The sequence below is a fragment of the Monodelphis domestica genome, chromosome 3 (assembly GCF_027887165.1).
Source record: "Monodelphis domestica isolate mMonDom1 chromosome 3, mMonDom1.pri, whole genome shotgun sequence".
In the NCBI taxonomy this organism is placed as follows: domain Eukaryota; kingdom Metazoa; phylum Chordata; class Mammalia; order Didelphimorphia; family Didelphidae; genus Monodelphis; species Monodelphis domestica.
This window is the reverse complement of record NC_077229.1, coordinates 7237187-7257056: the sequence shown is the minus strand read 5'-3', so window position 1 is coordinate 7257056 and position 19870 is coordinate 7237187. Positions and strand designations below refer to the sequence as shown.

General features: G+C 41.5%; 1 protein-coding gene across 3 annotated transcripts in view; it reads right to left on the bottom strand.

Annotated features, from left to right (window-relative positions):
• The window catches only part of LOC103101002 (zinc finger protein 420-like), a 35549-nt gene extending 17500 nt beyond the window's left edge, over nt 1–18049 (bottom strand). Inside the window, exons 1-2 of one of the 3 annotated variants that reach the window (XM_056820455.1) lie at nt 17572–18049; nt 16692–16812 (exon numbers count right to left, since the gene is read on the bottom strand). In XM_056820455.1, coding sequence (XP_056676433.1) covers nt 16692–16724 — 33 coding nt within the window. In that variant the 5' untranslated portion in view covers nt 16725–16812; nt 17572–18049. Of the gene's footprint in view, nt 1–16691; nt 16813–16916; nt 17091–17571 lie in introns of those variants that run through there. The other 2 variants (XM_056820454.1, XM_056820453.1) reach the window with 2 other exon arrangements.
• Between the last annotated feature and the right edge of the window lie 1821 nt (nt 18050–19870).

Here is a 19870-nt window from a genome sequence, read left to right as displayed (position 1 = left end):
TCCTCCTGGACCTGGACCCGGTTCAAAAGGTACGGCTCCCCTTAAAAGCCAGAACCCGAGATCCCTCGGACCTCAGGGGTAGGAGCGCAGAGTCCAAGGCTCCCGGAAGCGGCAGCCGCGCCGGGCTCAGAGAGCAGGGTCTGTGGAACAACAACCCTCAGGGTCTTCTACCCAAGTCCCAGTCCGGGTGAAAGTTACTGCCTGGGGCTTCCGTTGCAGAGAGCCGGTTGGTCGGTCCGGGTGAAAGTTACTGCCTGGGGCCTCCGCTGCAAAGAGCTGGTCGGTCCGGGTGAAAGTTACTGCCTGGGGCCTCCGCTGCAGAGAGCTGGTCAAAACAACAGCAACCCTCAGGGCGGGCAAGACAGCCTCACGGGCTGGATCCTGCTATCCAAGTCTCAGTGAAAGTCTGTGCTCTCGGAGCTTGGGGAAGCGGCAACCCATCCCCCCGCAGGCCGACGAAACAGCCTCACGGCCAGCGATTCTGAAGGCAACTTCCTGAAAGCGAGCTGGGGGGAGAGTGTGGCTTCGTGGTCCGACCCTTCCATTCCAGTTCCAGTGAGGCATATTCAGTTTAACCCAGGGAACGCTCATAGAACCAACATCTGCCCAGGACTAAAGCCTCTGATCACCAGACAAAGACAAGAAAAGCCAATCCTCCACGTTCAGAGATGACAAACTCTACAGAAGCACAGAAGCCCCAAAATACCAAGAAAAATAAGAAGAAAGGGGCGACTCTGGACACATTCTATGGAGCCAAAATACAAAATACAGAGCAGATAGAAGAAGATATACAAGAAAATTCTCCAAAATCTTCCAAAGGAAATAGAAACTCTCCACAAACACATGAAGAATTTGAATCAGAAAGGACCAAAAAGATGGAAGCCTTCTGGGAGGAAAAGTGGGAAATGATGCAAAAGAAATTCACGCATCTACAAAACCAGTTTGACCAAACTGTAAAAGAAAACCAGGCTTTAAAGCAAGAACTAATAAAGCAAAGCCAAAACACCAAGAAATTAGAAGAGAACATAAAATATCTCACCGACAAGGTGATAGATCTGGAAAACAGGGGGAGAAGAGAAAATTTAAGAATAATTGGACTCCCAGAAAAGCCAGAAATAAACACCAAACTGGACATGGTGATACAAGATATAATCAAAGAAAATTGCCCAGAGATTCTAGAACAAGGGGGCAATACATCCACTGACAGAGCTCACAGAACACCTTCTACACTAAACCCCCAAAAGACAACTCCCAGGAATGTAATTGCCAAATTCCAAAGCTATCAAACAAAAGAAAAAATCCTACAGGAAGCCAGAAAAAGACAATTTAGATATAAAGGAATGCCAATCAGGGTCACACAAGACCTTGCAAGTTCTACGCTGAATGATCGTAAGGCATGGAACATGATCTTCAGAAAGGCAAGAGAGCTGGGTCTCCAACCAAGAATCAGCTACCCAGCAAAACTGACTATATACTTCCAAGGGAAAGTATGGGCATTCAACAAAATAGAAGACTTCCAACTTTTTGCAAAGAAAAGACCAGAGCTCTGTGGAAAGTTTGATACCGAAAATCAAAGAGCAAGGAATACCTGAAAAGGTAAATATTAAGGAAAGGGGAAAATGTTATCTTCTTCTTTTACTCAAACTCTCTTCTATAAGGACTACATTTATATCAACCTATGTATACTAATAAGTGGGGAAAATGTAATGTATAAATAGGGGGTAAAGAAAGACCAAATAGAATAATGGTTCTCACACAAAGATTCACAAGGGAAGGGGAGGGGAAGAAAACTCCTATAAGAAGGAGAGGAAGAGAGGGGGGGGGTTTACTTAAACCTCAATCTCAGGGAAATCAACTCTGAGAGGGAAAAACATCCAGATCCATTGGGATCTTGAATTCTATCTTACCCAACAAGGGTAAGGAGAAGGGAAAACCAAGGGGGGGAGGGGGAGAGGGAGAACAAAAAGGGAGGGAAAGAGAGGGGGGAGGGGGAGGGAACAAAAAGGGAGAGACTAAAAAGGGAAACATCAAGGGAGGGGACAAAGGGGACTGATTCAAAGTAAATCACTGGACTAAAAGGTAGAGCCGAAGAAGAAAAGGTTAGAATTAGGGAAGGCAATCAAAATGCCAGGGAGTCCACAAATGACAATCATAACTTTGAACGTGAATGGGATGAACTCACCCATAAAACGTAGACGAATAGCTGAATGGATTAGAATCCAAAACCCTACCATATGTTGTCTTCAAGAAACACACATGAGGCGGGTTGACACCCACAAGGTCAGAATTAAAGGATGGAGTAAGACCTTCTGGGCCTCAACTGATAGAAAGAAGGCAGGAGTGGTAATCATGATATCTGATAAAGCCAATGCAAAAATAGACCTGATCAAAAGGGATAGGGAAGGTAATTATATTTTGTTAAAAGGGACTCTAGACAATGAGGAAATATCATTAATCAACATGTATGCACCAAATAATATAGCACCCAAATTTCTAATGGAGAAACTAGGAGAATTGAAGGAAGAAATAGACAATAAAACCATACTAGTGGGAGACTTAAACCAACCATTATCAAATTTAGATAAATCAAATCAAAAAATAAATAAGAAAGAGGTAAAAGAAGTGAATGAAATCTTAGAAAAATTAGAATTAATAGACATATGGAGAAAAATAAATAGGGATAAAAAGGAATACACCTTCTTCTCAGCACCACATGGCACATTCACAAAAATTGACCATACATTAGGTCACAGAAACATAGCACACAAATGCAAAAAAGCAGAAATAACGAATGCAGCCTTCTCAGATCACAAGGCAATAAAAATAATGATTAGTAATGGTACATGGAAAACGAAATCTAAAACCAATTGGAAATTAAACAATATGATACTCCAAAACCGTTTAGCTAAAGAAGAAATCATAGAAACAATTAATAATTTCATCAAGGAAAATGACAATGGCGAAACATCCTTTCAAACCTTTTGGGATGCAGCCAAAGCGGTAATCAGAGGCAAATTCATATCCCTGAAAGCTCATATTAACAAACAAGGGAGAGCAGAGATCAATCAATTGGAAATGCAATTGAAAAAACTCGAAAGCGATCAAATTAAAAACCCCCAGCAGAAAACCAAATTTGAAATCCTAAAAATTAAGGGAGAAATTAATAAAATCGAAAGTGATAGAACTATTGATTTAATAAATAAGACAAGAAGCTGGTACTTTGAAAAAACAAACAAAATAGACAAAGTACTGGTCAATCTAATTAAAAAAAGGAAGGAAGAAAAGCAAATTCACAGCATTAAAGATGAAAAGGGGGACATCACCTCCAATGAGGAGGAAATTAAGGCAATCATTAGAAATTACTTTGCCCAATTATATGGCAATAAATACACCAATTTAGGAGAAATGGATGAATATATACAAAAATACAAACTGCCTAGACTAACAGAAGAGGAAATAGAATTCTTAAATAATCCCATATCAGAAATTGAAATCCATCAAGCCATCAAAGAACTTCCTAAGAAAAAATCCCCAGGGCCTGATGGATTCACCTGTGAATTCTATCAAACATTCAGAGAACAGTTAACCCCAATACTATACAAACTATTTGACATAATAAGCAAAGAGGGAGTTCTACCAAACTCCTTTTACGACACAAACATGGTACTGATTCCAAAACCAGGCAGGTCAAAAACAGAGAAAGAAAACTATAGACCAATCTCCCTAATGAATATAGATGCAAAAATTTTAAATAGGATACTAGCAAAAAGACTCCAGCAAGTGATCAGAAGGATCATTCACCATGATCAAGTAGGATTCATACCAGGGATGCAGGGCTGGTTCAACATTAGGAAAACCATCCACATAATTAACCACATCAACAAGCAAACTAGCAAGAACCACATGATTATCTCAATAGATGCAGAAAAAGCCTTTGATAAAATACAACACCCATTCCTATTAAAAACACTAGAAAGCATAGGAATAGAAGGGTCATTCCTAAAAATAATAAACAGTATATATCTAAAACCAACAGCTAATATCATCTGCAATGGGGATAAACTATATCCATTCCCATTAAGATCAGGAGTGAAACAAGGATGCCCATTATCACCTCTACTATTTGACATTGTACTAGAAACACTAGCAGTAGCAATTAGAGAAGATAAAGAAATTGAAGGCATCAGAATAGGCAAGGAGGAGACCAAGTTATCACTCTTTGCGGATGACATGATGGTCTACTTAAAGAATCCTAGAGATTCAACCAAAAAGCTAATTGAAATAACCAACAACTTTAGCAAAGTTGCAGGATACAAAATAAACCCACATAAATCATCAGCTTTTCTATATATCTCCAACACAGCTCAGCAGCAAGAACTAGAAAGAGAAATCCCATTCAAAATCACCTTAGACAAAATAAAATACCTAGGAATCTATCTCCCAAGACAAACACAGGAACTATATGAACACAACTACAAAACACTCGCCACACAACTAAAACTAGACTTGAACAATTGGAAAAACATTAACTGCTCATGGATAGGACGAGCCAATATAATAAAAATGACCATCCTACCCAAACTTATTTATCTATTTAGTGCCATACCCATTGAACTACCAAAATACTTCTTCACTGATTTAGAAAAAACCATAACAAAGTTCATTTGGAAGAACAAAAGATCAAGGATATCCAGGGAAATAATGAAAAAAAACACATATGATGGGGGCCTTGCAGTCCCAGACCTCAAACTATATTACAAAGCAGCAGTCATCAAAACAATTTGGTACTGGCTAAGAAACAGAAAGGAAGATCAGTGGAATAGACTGGGGGAAAACGACCTCAGCAAGACAGTATACGATAAACCCAAAGGTCCCAGCTTTTGGGACAAAAATCCACTATTCGATAAAAACTGCTGGGAAAATTGGAAGACAGTGTGGAAGAGACTAGGAATAGATCAACACCTCACACCCTACACCAAGATAAATTCAAAATGGGTGAGTGACTTAAACATAAAGAAGGAAACCATAAGTAAATTGGGTAAACACAGAATAGTATACATGTCAGACCTTTGGGAGGGGAAAGACTTTAAAACTAAGCAAGATATAGAAAGAATCACAAAATGTAAAATAAATAATTTTGACTACATCAAACTAAAAAGCTTTTGTACAAACAAAACCAATATAACTAAAATCAGAAGGGAAACAACAAATTGGGAAAAAATCTTCATAGAAACCTCTGACAAAGGTTTAATTACTCATATTTATAATGAGCTAAATCAATTGTACAAAAAATCAAGCCATTCTCCAATTGATAAATGGGCAAGGGAAATGGATAGGCAGTTCTCAGATAAAGAAATCAAAACTATTAACAAGCACATGAAGAAGTGTTCTACATCTCTTATAATCAGAGAGATGCAAATCAAAACAACTCTGAGGTATCACCTCACACCTAGCAGATTGGCTAACATAACAGCAAAGGAAAGTAATGAATGCTGGAGGGGATGTGGCAAAATAGGGACATTAATTCATTGCTGGTGGAGCTGTGAACTGATCCAACCATTCTGGAGGGCAATTTGGAACTATGCCCAAAGGGTGCTAAAAGAATATCTACCCTTTGACCCAGCCATAGCACTGCTGGGTCTGTACCCCAAAGAGATAATGGACACAAAGACTTGTACAAAAATATTCATAGCTGCGCTCTTTGTGGTGGCCCAAAACTGGAAAACGAGGGGATGCCCATCAATTGGGGAATGGCTGAACAAACTGTGGTATATGTTGGTGATGGAATACTATTGTGCTCAAAGGAATAATAAAGTGGAGAAGTTCCATGGAGACTGGAACAAACTCCAGGAAGTGATGCAGAGCGAGAGGAGCAGAACCAGGAGAACATTGTACACAGAGACTAATACACTGTGGTATAATCGAACGTAATGGACTTCTCCATTAGGGGCGGTGTAATGTCCCTGAACAACTTTCAGGGATCCAGGAGAAAAAAAAACACCATTCATAAGTAAAGGATAAACTATGGGAGTGGAAACACCGAGAAAAAGCAACTGCCTGAATACAGAGGTTGAGGGGACATGACAGAGGACAGACTTTAAATGAACACTCTAATGCAAATACTATCAACAAAGCAATGAGTTCAAATCAAGAAAACATCTAATGCCCAGTGGACTTACGCGTCGGCTATGGGGGGTGGGGGGGAGGAAAAGAAAATGATCTATGTCTTTAACGAATAATGCTTGGAAATGATCAAATAAAATATATTAAAAAAAAAATATATATATATATATAAAACTAAATTGAAATTAATGAGACAGCTAGAACAGAAATGCTTAATTTCTCAATTTCTAAATGATGTTTTTTTCAAAATTAGAATATGTATTTGTTCTTTTGAAGTAACATCTTAAATCTTAATTGTGCTAAACTTAGTAAATTTCTACATTTGAAATAAGAAATCAGAAATATATATACATATTGGCAAATTGTCCATCAGGTTTTCTAAGAATACAGATGCTTTGTGTATTGTTGTTATTATAAAAGTTTCAATAATGTCATGTCATGTCATATATTGGGTAAATACTAAGTATAAAATTACTTGTCAAATGATTCTTTTAAAGGATTCTGCTTCTAAATTTTTTGGCATAAATTATTTTAACTTAGGGATTCATTGGATATAATTTGGCCTACCTAATTTGATATTGACTTCAAAGATAAAATATTGATGTTCTTCATTGCTTCAAAACACAAGAAGAATTGTTCGATCTTATTAGCAGTAAAACATTCACACTTTTTACATTCAAATACTTTGTTTACTCAATTAACGGAAATAGGCTATATAACTTTTAAAAAACTTTCTTCACTCCTCTGATAGCTACATACTTAAAATGATTCTCTAAATAGTTTATTCTCTCCTAGGAACTTTAAGATCCCTTACGAAATTGCACTTGTCTGATTTCTTTCCTATTTAGAGCCAACATTCCTTGTACCCCACCCATCATTCCAAATAGTCTATAAGTCACCCAAAGTATCACTAGAATTCCTAATTAATAACCCAAAAGGTTCCAAGCTTTAAAAAAGCCCGAGCCATTTAAACACTGTATCTTAGTGCACTGCTTTATCTAATGGATGTCAGACATTACTTGAAACCATAGTACATATCAGCAAACTGTGATAAGTTCTTATGGTTAAATAAAATCCCTGAAATATGAGGTTTGTATCAATTACACTGATTTTTACATTCAACCAATGAAATTACATTGTTATTGTAAAAGTATATATTTTATCCTATCCCAAACTAATTAATAGATGTTACATGTTAAATTTACAGATTTAAACATTCTCCTTTTTTAATGTCAGTATTCTAAATAAGGAAATGAACCTGTAAACACATTTCCTTGACTGTTGAAAAATCTTAGGGCTTAACTGCCTCTTGCTTCTATAAAGATGGTAATAAATTTCTAATATTACAGACTGTTGAATTAAGGAATTTAATTCAGCACTTAGTAATTCAAGATTGTCTCTCATCTGATTTACAGGCTAATTGTCTGTTGATCTCAAAACAACTTGTCCCTCCCTGTGTTGATAACAGGGCTTGATTGTTGTCTCACATGATGACCCTACCACATCTCTTATCAACAAACTGGGTATTTTACTAAGGGATGATTCAATTTAGATAATTATTTCAAAAGTTAAAAACATAGCTCAAGTATTACGTTCATTTACCAGAAAGATCAATCATATGTTTAATGTTTAACAATTGAAAACTCATTTTTAAAGGATAGAGTTAACACTGATTCTTCAAAGATATTAAGTCTATGGATTTCTGTCTTTTAATTCATTAAACCACTTTATTCAATTAAATGTCAACAATAAAAGCATCCCTCACAATACTAAACAAGAGACTTCTTTGAGTAGTATACACTACATCAAAAAGTTAACATTTTTATATGGGAAGAAATTTCAGAGACTTTACCTTTCACCAACCTTTTTCTATTTATTTCTCAACCTTCAAAGACATAGACTTGATCTCTTCTCTAAAAGGTACTTCATTCATGTTACAAGTTCTATCATATGAAGAAACTATCATTTCAATCTTCTTTTGGATCAGACTTACATATATTTTTATCTACTTTTACCATTATCTGATTGATTTTTAAAATAAGAGTAAATATGAGTGTAATGTAAGTATGGTCAACCATATAGAAAATGTGCAATAGTTTAAGTGACTTGATAACACTTCCAAAGATAAGTAATAGAAAACCTTATTCCTAAATTACATCAAAACAGAAATTTGAACATGGTAAAGACTCAAGAAAGAGGATCAGAAATCTAAAATATAACCACAGAAGTAATGAGTGAACTTATTAAAAAACATGATCTTAAAAATTACTTTGCCCAACTATATGGCAATAAATATACCAACCTAGGTGATATGGATGAATATTTACAAAAATATAAATTGCCTAGACTAACAGAAGAAGAAATAGATTTCTTAAATAATCCCATATCAGAAAAAGAAATCCAACAGGCCATCAAAGAACTTCCTAAGAAAAAATCCCCAGGGCCTGACGGATTCACCAGTGAATTCTATCAAACATTCAAAGAACAGCTAACTCCAATACTATACAAACTATTTGACATAATAAGCAAAGAGGGAGTTCTACCAAACTCCTTTTATGACACAAACATGGTACTAATTCCAAAGCCAGGCAGGACAAAAACAGAGAAAGAAAATTATAGACCAATCTCCCTCATGAATATAGATGCAAAAATCTTAAATAGGATACTAGCAAAAAGACTCCAGCAAGTGATCAGAAGGGTCATCCACCATAATCAAGTAGGATTTATACTAGGGATGCAGGGCTGGTTCAATATTAGGAAAACTATCCACATAATTGACCACATCAACAAGCAAACCAACAAGAACCACATGATTATCTCAATAGATGCAGAAAAAGCCTTTGATAAAATACAACACCCATTCCTACTAAAAACACTAGAAGGCATAGGAATAGAAGGGTCGTTCCTAAAAATAATAAACAGTATATATCTAAAACCATCAACTAATATCATCTGCAATGGGGATAAACTATATCCATTCCCATTAAGATCAGGAGTGAAACAAGGATGCCCATTATCACCTCTATTATTTGACATTGTATTAGAAACACTAGCAGTAGCAATTAGAGAAGAAAAAGAAATTGAAGGCATTAAAATAGGCAAGGAGGAGACCAAATTATCGCTCTTTGCAGATGACATGATGGTCTACTTAAAGAATCCTAGAGATTCAACCAAAAAGCTAAACGAAATAATCAACAACTTTAGCAAAGTTGCAGGATACAAAATAAACCCACATAAGTCATCAGCATTTCTATATAATTCCAACACAGCTCAGCAACAAGAACTAGAAAGTGAAATCTCATTCAAAATTACCTTAGACAAAAATAAAATACTTGGGAATCTATCTCCCGAGACAAACACAGGAACTATATGAACACAACTACAAAACACTTTCCACACAACTAAAACTAGACTTGAACACTTGGAAGAACATTAACTGCTCATGGGTAGGACGAGCCAATATAATAAAAATGACCATCCTACCCAAACTCATCTATCTATTTAGTGCCATACCCATGGAACTTCCAAAAAATTTTTTTACTGATTTAGAAAAAACCATAACAAAGTTCATTTGGAAGAACAAAAGATCAAGGATATCCAGGGAAATAATGAAAAAAAATACAAAGGAAGGGGGCCTTGCAGTCCCAGATCTCAGACTATATTATAAAGCAGCGGTCATCAAAACAATTTGGTACTGGCTAAGAGACAGAAAGGAGGATCAGTGGAATAGACTGGGGGCAAGCGACCTCAGCAAGACAGTATATGATAAACCCAAAGATCCCAGCTTTTGGGACAAAAATCCACTATTTCATAAAAACTGCTGGGAAAATTGGAAGACAGTGTGGGAAAGATTAGGTTTAGATCAACACCTCACACCCTACACCAAGATAAATTCAAAATGGGTGAATGACTTGAACATAAAGAAGGAAACTATAAGAAAATTAGGCGAACACAGAATAGCATACATGTCAGACCTTTGGGAAGGGAAAGACTTCAAAACCAAGCAAGACTTAGAGTTACAAAATGCAAAATAAATAATCTGGAATACATCAAATTAAAAAGGTTTTGTACAAACAAATCCAATGTAACCAAAATCAGAAGGGTAGCAACAAATTGGGAAACAATCTTCATAAAAACCTCTGACAAAGGTTTAATTACTCAAATTTACAAAGGACTAAATCAATTGTACAAAAAATCAAGCCATTCTCCAATTGATAAATGGGCAAGGGACATGAACAGGCAGTTCTCAGCCAAAGAAATCAAAACTATTAATAAGCACATGAAAAAGTGCTCTACATCTCTTATAATCAGAGAGATGCAAATCAAAACAACTCTGAGGTAACACCTCACACCTACCAGATTGGCTAACATGACAGCTATGGAAAGTAATGAATGCTGGAGGGGATGTGGCAAAGTGGGGACACTAATTCATTGCTGGTACAGTTGTGAACTGATCCAGCCATTCTGGAGGGCAATTTGGAACTATGCCCAAAGGGCGCTAAAAGACTGTCTGCCCTTTGATCCAGCTATAGCACTGCTGGGTTTGTACCCCAAAGAGATAATAAGGAAAAAGATTTGTACAAGAATATTCATAGCTGCACTCTTTGTGGTGGCAAAAAATTGGAAAAAAAGAGGGGATGCCCATCAATTGGGGAATGGCTGAACAAATTGTGGTATATGTTGGTGATGGAATACTATTGTGCTAAAAGGAATAATAAAGTAGAGGAATTCCATGGAGACTGGAACAACCTCCAGGAAGTGATGCAGAGCAAAAGGAGCAGAACCAGGAAAACATTGTACACAGAGACTGATACATTGTGGTACAATTGAAGGTGATGGACTTCTCCATTAGTGGCAATGCAATGTCCCTGAACAATCTGCAGGGATCTAAAAAATACTATCCACAAGCAGAGGATAAACTGTGGGAGTAAAAACACCGATGAAAAGCAACTGCTTGACTACAGGGGTTGAGGGGATATGACTGAGGAGAGACTCTAAATGAACACCCTAATGCAAATACCAACAACAGGGAAATGGGTTTGAGTCAAGAACACATGTGATAACCAGTGGAATCGTGCATCGGCTATGGGAGAGGGAAAGGTAGTGGGAGAGGGGGCAGGGAGGAAAAGAAAATGATCTTTGTTTCCAGTGAATAATGTTTGGAAATGACCAAATAAAATAATGTTTAAAATTAAAAACAAAAAACAAAAACAAAAAAACATGATCTTAAGAAACTCCTGAGGATGTAAAATCAAAACTCCATAGATGAAAATTCAATCGTAAACCATAAAACCTTTTGTAATACCTGGGAATGTTTAAGTTTATAAAATTGCATGGTCTCAGAATGTCACAATTTGGAAGCAGTGGCTGACAAGGTCTTCCAATCAAGCATTTTAAATAAATTCTTAAGGAGTCTCACAGACTGTATTAAGGTTACACATTACTTTTTCAATTAAAGAATAACAAGGAAACCATGAGTTTTCAGAGCCAGGATTTCTAACAACTGATCCTCATAACAAGATGAGTTTTAACTAAAAGAAAATCAAATCAAAGTTGTGGGATGAAATACATTCTCTCTGTGTGAATCCTAGAAAATTTTGTGCTCTAAACTGTAATTGTTAAGATTTGCCATTTGAGGGAAGAGCTTTTGGGGCTGTCACTTCTATTATTTTGAGTCTTGAATTCAGTTATAGTTGTCTGATGGGTTGGTCCTTGATCATGAAGTCAATCCACCATTCCAGAAAAAAGTTACAAGATACTCAGAAGGAAAAGTGATCTGGAATGATTATTCCAGGTGGAGATCTTTATTGGGCAGAACTCAGGGGGATGGTTGTAGAATGCATTTTTTACTCAGTATTCCCAAATTTTAAGAAGTAACTCTTTTCAGTCTAATTTGGCTCAGGGAAATCAATTTTATTCCTTTTTGAAGAGACTTACATCAAAGCCTTCATTAAATGATAGAAATGAGACTAATTTCCCTCATTTCCTTCCCCCAAGAAAATAGATCCTTTTCAACTAAAGAAACTGTACTGATGATTTCGTAATTAGAGGGAGGAACTGACTATGAGGCAAACTTCATTAGGTTGCAAAGTGAGAACAGGAAGTAAGGGTGTTCTCTGAAATCAGCTTTCTTCCTTCAAAACTGTTTCCTGGTATAACATCTTTCAGTTTCCCTTATCATTTCTCACTATTCCCCTCTAATACATTGGTCAACAAGAAAATACCTCTTACTACAAGCAACTCAATGGCTAAAAACTGTTGTCTATATACAATGGGGAATTACTGAAGTATTTCTTCACCCCACCCACATTTTTGTTTTAATGCAGTATATTTAGTCTCTTGTAAGTCAATTCATTTGTGGAATCACTCAACCTGGGGAGGGAAGAAATCTTTGAGCCAAAAAGGATTGTTGCTTATATTTTTATGTATGAGGTTAGAACCCCAAATACATCTTATCCTTGTAAAAGAAATGAAATGAAAAATATTGAGAAAACAACAGGTTAATAATCCTTTTAATTTCAATGGAAATGATTCTAATGGGACATGGAAAGATCTAAAGTTTCTGCTCTAGTTCCTAATATTTTAATAACATTTGAAAAGCTGCACTAATCTGTCCTGAGATCTACTTTGTAAAAGATTATAGTGAAACACCTAAAGAATCTCTACAAGCAAAGGAACCAAAGAAGCAAATCTACTAAAGAGGAGACCTATCTCTGTCTGGGAAAAGATGGTTTTGGAAACTCAAAGAACTACCTGCGACATCTGAGATCAGAGATGGAGTTTCTTGACATCAAGGACAGATGAGGACATTGCAAAGAAGCCTGATGTGAGTTAATGTTGTCAGTTGCTACTGTATGACCTTTGCTATCTGGATTACTCTCTTGGTACACTCAATTCTTTTGTTTACAAGTTGAGAGGAGAAACAGAACATTGAAGATCATCATAATAAGACTTTAGGCCAGTCTCACCTCAACTGCGCTGCTACTTCATCTTTATTTCTATAAGAAAAAGGAATGTGTTTGGTGAAACATTCTAATTTTTTGTTTATAAAAACCCTTTTCTGCTCTTTTGTTTGATACTTTTAGAATCTTCTCCTTTGTCTTGTTCACAACTCTCCCTTGAATGATCTGTACAATCTGAACTTTCTGAAATTCCCTCATTTTAAACTGGGATTTTTCCTAACTCTGAAAAGTGATGTCTTCTTTCTGCTTTGTTGGCTTAAAGACATAGATAAAGAAACCTCGGGGGACAGCTACGTGGCAGAGTGGATGAAGAGCCAAGCCTAGAAAAGGGAGTTCCTGGGTTTAAATCTGGTCTCAGACATTTCCTAGCTATGTAACCCTGGGAAAGTCACTTCACCTACACTGCCTAGTCCTCACTGTTCTTCTACCTTGGAACCAATACACAGTATTGATTCTAAGACAGAAGGCAAGGGTTTAAAGAAAAAGAAAAAAGAAAGCTCAAACTGTGCACTCCAAGAGAGTAATTTCTTCACTGGAAAGAGGATTTAACTCATATTTCTCTTTTACCATCCTGCCCATGGTAAAAGGTGCTGCTCTAAAAACTTTGGACATTTTCAAAAGAGATGTTTGCTCTCCACCCCTGACCTCCCAGATGGATGAGTCATTCCATCTAAGGTCATAAGCAGGAAGGTGCTGAGCCCTGAAAGTCTGCAGCCTACTCTGGGCCACCAACAGCAACAGCATCCCTGCTCAACCCAGCTTAAGAGGCTGCTGGTGTCTCAGAGCAGCTGCTGTCCATTGATGGGAGCCAGACATCCTCCACAGTGTCTGTGCCCTGGAAGAAAGCTGGCCAGGGTTCAATTCTTTTTGTGACCCGACACTGTAAACTGATGCCTCCAAACTATGAGCCATGGAAGCTTCCTCATCCTCTGGGAACCTCATGCTCCGATATGTTGTCAGTGTCGTGGCAGGTTTCTGTCCAACCTAACCACCTCGTGTAATGGCTGCCTGAAGAAAATACCGAAAAACTTGTTATACAGATTCCTGTCACTAGAGATGGCACTGAGGGAGTTGTCTGGCACAAATAGGAAGGCCCAGCTGTGACACACTGGATTCTAATCCATGTTAAGACCTTGGTCCAGAGTGCTGTTTCCAATAGGTGATACTTGGTGCTACCCAGTCTGTGTTCTCTTAGACTATGTCACATTAAGACCTTGGCCAGGAACGCATTTCCTGATTGGTGAGAGGAATTCTGTTCCCCATGTCCATCCAGTTCAAGCTGCCAGAAGTGATTAAAGTGGCCCCCAAACACAGGCATGAACAGACCTTGCCCGCTCATCGTTGAATACCATATCAGTTTTCTAGCACTGACGTGGTGCCTAATAATCCAGCAATCTCAGGGCCTTGTCAGCTCTGTCAGGAATGTCCTGGTATTCGGGTTTGGGGGGCATTTATTTGAATAAAATGGAGAATGTTCTTTTCCACAAAACAATATTAATTAACATATAATAAACATGGAGTGCCCGAATACTCCCAATAACAGGAAATGTGCAGCTTGTTGTTGTCTTAAGAAATGTTTTCAATTAGGAATGTCCTGGGTTCCAGAGCCTGTGGGATGTATTGTTGATAAATGAGGCCCTGAAGCCATTTTTAATTGTTTAAAATTAAAAAAAAAAAACAATAAGACTCTCTACAAAACACTTGAGCATCAGTCAAAGGCAGCTCAATCATCATATCAAGCCATGAATCAAAGCTCGACTTTGACAGAAGGTGGATTTGACTCCAAAGTAATGTAATCAGACATTATTATTGGTTGTGTATTTGTCTTCTGTATCCTGGTAAGAGAATGCCTGTCCTGGATTGCACCTATTTCATACAGACGTCCCTCTGGGTGAGGAAATTCTCATCAAGGCTCCTCTGCAGGTCTTCCCAGCAGGCTGGTCAAGGGGAAATCATTCATCGCCTCCATACCACTGATCATGAACCGCGTAGGATCCTTTAGAGAAGTCACCATGAGAACCATTTTAGGGAGAGTGAGGCCCAGGTAGGCCACTAACTGTGCAGCAGACATCCATTATAAAAGCAGAACATGGGCGGCAGCAGTGGAAGGGATAGAGTTTGGGGTATCAGAACATTAAAGCAACTCAGGGCAACAAAGATTTCTATGGGATGAATCACTGCTCAGGTGTGTGTCCTCTTCTGGGGAAGCTGAAGGCCCTGCAGGAGGGAGCTGGGATCCCTGGGAATGGAGGGGGACTCACTGGCCTGAGGAGATCCAGGAAACAAGCTCGGCCCATCCAGGGGCCCTTTTGAGCCTGGGAAGATTCATGCCAACTCCGGGCTCCCCGAGGACTGTGGCCCAGAGAGCCTCCTGTGGCCTCGGGAGTCAGAGAGCTCTGGAGGATTCAGTCCATTTTCTCCTCTTAACTTCGTGCTGAACTCAGGACGTGGGATCAAAGGTCACCCTCTGACCAAACCCCAATGCCTGTTTGCTGCGTCCTCAATGCCTTCCAGCCTGGTAATGACTGCTAAGGGTCTGTCAGACACCCAGGAAACACCTGCCCCACGTCTGGGGGATCTTGGCTCCAGGCGGGCTGGGGGCCACCTGCAGCTTCCACTGATCACAACTAGTTTGGATCTTCAGCTCAGAATAACAGCCCAGAGACGTCTCTGATCCCCACAATGTTCTCCATGGAGGGGACAACATGGATGAAGTGCAGGAACCTACCAGGCAGGGCAGAGCCAGGGGTCACCCGGGTCAGATGGCCGCCCTGGCGCCGACTGGCCTTCAGGAACCAGAAGTGCTCTTTGATGCCACCTTCCTGCCAAGTTCCTGCCTCACTGGCTCCCCAGCTACCACCAGGGCCTGCTCTCCTCCCACCTCATGATTAAGTGGGATATTTACAACTTTGGTGACTAGATCTAACATGGGCAGATCTTTCCACTCAACTTCAAGTACTGTGCTTACATTTTTGGGGGACTAAATCAACAAATAGAGCATTACAATTCAATCTTCACAGTCAAGAAGGAGATTCATTGTTACAATCAGGGGAGAGCCAAATCCAATCTTCACATCCAGGAAGCAGCCCCATGGCCTGTCCTCTGGCCTGGAGGAAGGAGCTTGGCTGGAGCCCTTCTCAGCAGACCTTCCAGCCCTGCCCCTAGCGCCCAGCCCTTTCCTTGGGCTAAAAATGCTCCTTTTCCCAGCTGGGCCTCACCTGATCTCCCCCAAACTCCTTCTGAAGCCCCGTGGCAGGCCTGATTGACCCATCCAAGTCCCGGGCCTGGAGGGCAGGAGCAGAGCCTGTCCCTGGGCCATCCCTGGAGCTGGGGGACCCCTGGCCATCCCGCTGAGGGAGGGGGTCACACTTGGGGGTGAATGAAGGACTGACAGCCCCTGGGCCTGTCTGACTGGAACCTAGGTGGCTCATCCAGGCAGGGGCTAGGGAGGCCAGGAAAGCCCAGAACAAGGTGTTTGTGGGGCAGCCAGGGTGGACCTTGGATCTCCCCCTGAGCACAAGCAGTGATGGCACTCCTGGAGGCCTGGCAGAGACACAGCTGAGTTCTACTGGATTCCAGCCTGGCCGGGGGAGGGGCTGCACTCACCTGGGAGGGGGGCCTCGGGGTCCCGGGGGCCATTCCTCTGGCTGTGGGCTCTCTGCTGGGGCCACCCTGTAGTCCTTCAGGGGGTGGCAGCCTGAGGCGGGGAGACTTCCTCTGTGTGCGCCTGGGGGGAAGGAGAGAAGGGGTTGGGTTCAGAGGGGCTCCCAGGCCCTTCCCTGGCCTCAGGGCAGACTCCCCCCTTCCCACTACAGGGGGGGAACAGGGAACCTCAGGCTGGGAAAGGGCCTTGGACTAGCCCTCTGCTGCCACTTCCCCAGAATAGGTCCAAGAAGGAAAACTGTGATCCTTCCAGATTCTGAAAAGGGCAACCAGAGGTTCCCAGAATGCCTTGGGGAGCCATAGGTTTGCATGATGTCAGACCCATGGCATTCTGGGAAATGGAGTCCTCCTGCACTGGCCACTAGGCTGAGAAGCCTGCAGCCTTCTCCCCGGCTACCCCAATATCCCCCCACCCCCACCCCGGCCCTGCCTCGCTGCTTCTTTACTCTCCTCGAAACTATATCGGGTCAGAGTTCGGTACTCGGCAGGCGCCTAATAAGTGTCTACTGATTCAGGGACCGATAGATCAATGGATCGAAGCTGCAATGGCCTGACCAGGTGGTGCTAAGATCACGCCTAAGGATAGGGGCACCGACACCCACACACTTACAGCCTCTCCCCTCCTCCCACCACACACTTTTACCCTGCACACCACCGCTGCAGGTCAGCTATTGCATGCACATGCGCACATGCTTTCACCTAACCTCCAAGGCTCAATAAGAGGGAACGGCTCAACCCGGGAGTTTGGGAGGAGAAAGTCTCAATTTTCAGAACAGGAAGTCCACCCCCTAAAACTGCCCCCTTCACCGCCCGGTCCACTTACTTCCTCCCCTCCCCCTCTCAGCAGGCAAAGGTACCAGAAACACAGCCGCAGGCTAAGAGTACCTGAGACGGCCAAGGCTGGTATCATCTCAGAACCCAGGTATTCTGGGAAATAGTCTTCCATGACGGAGGGCCACGGTTTACATGAATCATGACACAGGCATTCTGGGAAATGGAGTCTTTCGCCTTGGCTCTTCGGTTTAGGCGGGGTTTAGGTGGGGGCGGGGCTATACAGGAATTGGCAGAGGGTGTGGCAGGATTCCAGCCTTCTCCTTCCCAGCCCCATTTCCCCTCATGCCCTGCCCCCTCCGTAGGCTGCAAAGTCCCTCCAGGGAAACCTGGCACACAGCAGGTGCCTAATAAAACACTGGTTGACTGATTGACTGAAGGATCAATGGATCTCTGCTCCCCAAGGCCTGAGGAGGTGGCGCTAGCATCCCTCAGGACCCCACACTCATCAGTCTCCCTTCCCCCCACCACACACTTTCAGCCCAGCCAGCCACACCTCTCCTGTTGTATATGCGCACAGGCTCTCAGGGCCTCCCAGCCCCAGCAGTTCTGGAGCAGAAAGTTTCCGCTGCCAGAGTAAGGAACTCCGACCCGCCCCTACACTGCCTCCCTCGCCTCCTCCTCTCTTCCAACAAAGGTCCAAGAAGCACAGCAGAGACCCTTCCAGAAGCTGAGACCATTCACAACAGATTCCAAGCATACTCCGAGGCTGCCACAGGAGGGAGGAGCCAAGACTAAGGAGAAGTCAGGGAACCGGCATTCTGGGAAATGGAGTCCTGCACAGGGGTGGACTGAGACTTCATGATGTCATGACAAAGGCATTCTGGGAAATGGAGTCCTCCTGCCTGGGCTTCTGGGTTTAGCGGCTTAGTGGGGGAGGAGTTATAAAGGAATTGTTCCCCACGGGGCGGGGCTGCAGCCTTCTCCCCCCACACCCATTTCCCCTTCCTGCCCTTTCAGAAGCTGCCTCAGGATGCAGCCTGGCACACAGCAGGTGCCTAATAAGTGTCTATTGATTGACTGACTGACTGACTGACTGACTGATCAATCCATGATCACCAGAGCCTGGGGATGTAGTGCTGAAACTGAGGCAGAGGTTAGCAGCTGACAGTCCAGGGCCCAGGCCCAGGCCCAGACCCAGACCCCCCTCCCACAGGTTCCCCTCTTCCAGGGATCTTTCTGAGCATTCTGCTGCTCCTTCTGCTTTGAGGGGATGCTGGGCAACCCCAAAAGGAAGGGCCATTCTGATCTCCAGGTGGGGGAATCAAGTGACTCAGGGGCCGCCCTCATGGGCATGGAACCCCCAAGAACTGGGCTCTAACATGGCCTCAGATACTGCCAAGCTGGGGAGCCTAACCAAGGCCCTTCCCCAACCTTTACCTCAGTTTCCCCTGTGTGGAGTGAAATTCTGGGGGCACTCATTGCCCCATGAATCATTCTAATGAGCAGACAGGAGATGATGCTGGCAGAGTTCACAGGGCTCTATTCAAAGGTGGGGGCTGGGACGTGTTACAAGGGAATCACTTTAAAAGACTGATATATATTAATTTAAGGTCGCCAAGGAATCAGCTATGTAATTCCTAAATGAAAAACTCAAGTCAGCCGTCAGCCTTTTTTGGAGTTTAATTACAATAGGAGCAAGAAAGGAATTAGAGATATATATAGAGAGAGAAAGGGGAGAGAAGGGAATATGGCTTAAATACCCCTTCTGTTTAGGCTGGGCCAAAAGGCCCAAGCCCTTAGATAGCTGGGGCAAAGAAAAGAGATCAGTCCCTATTACTCACGTGTCCAAAATGGAGAAACAGTCTCAGAGGCCCCCACCTTCAGCTTCCTTCAGAGCAAGCTTCCCCAAAGCCCAGGAACCACACCGACCCAAAACTCCTCCTCCTCGAGTCTCCAGACCCTCCTATCTTTAAGGAAACCATCCAAGTTGCCTCCCCTCAGTCCTCACATCTACCAATCCCTGTTCATCAATTTCCCTGTGCCAATGGAGGCTCTAGCTTAACCCAGGACCGCCCAGAGGTTTCTGGCTTTTGCACATGTCTGTTGAAGGTCATATTTTTCAAATGATTAAATCTTTACTCCTTTGTTACAGCCCTTTCTAAATCCTGTTAACTTGAGTATGGTAGAGATTGGAATAATTAAATTTTGATCTAGGCTGCAGCCCTTACTCAATCCTATTAGGACTGAATAGGGTGGAGTATCTCCATTGTATCAATTCTAAAATCAATCAAGACTCAAAGAAATTCCTGTTCTATGCTTAAGCATAGGTCAAAGTCCTTTCCATTGTT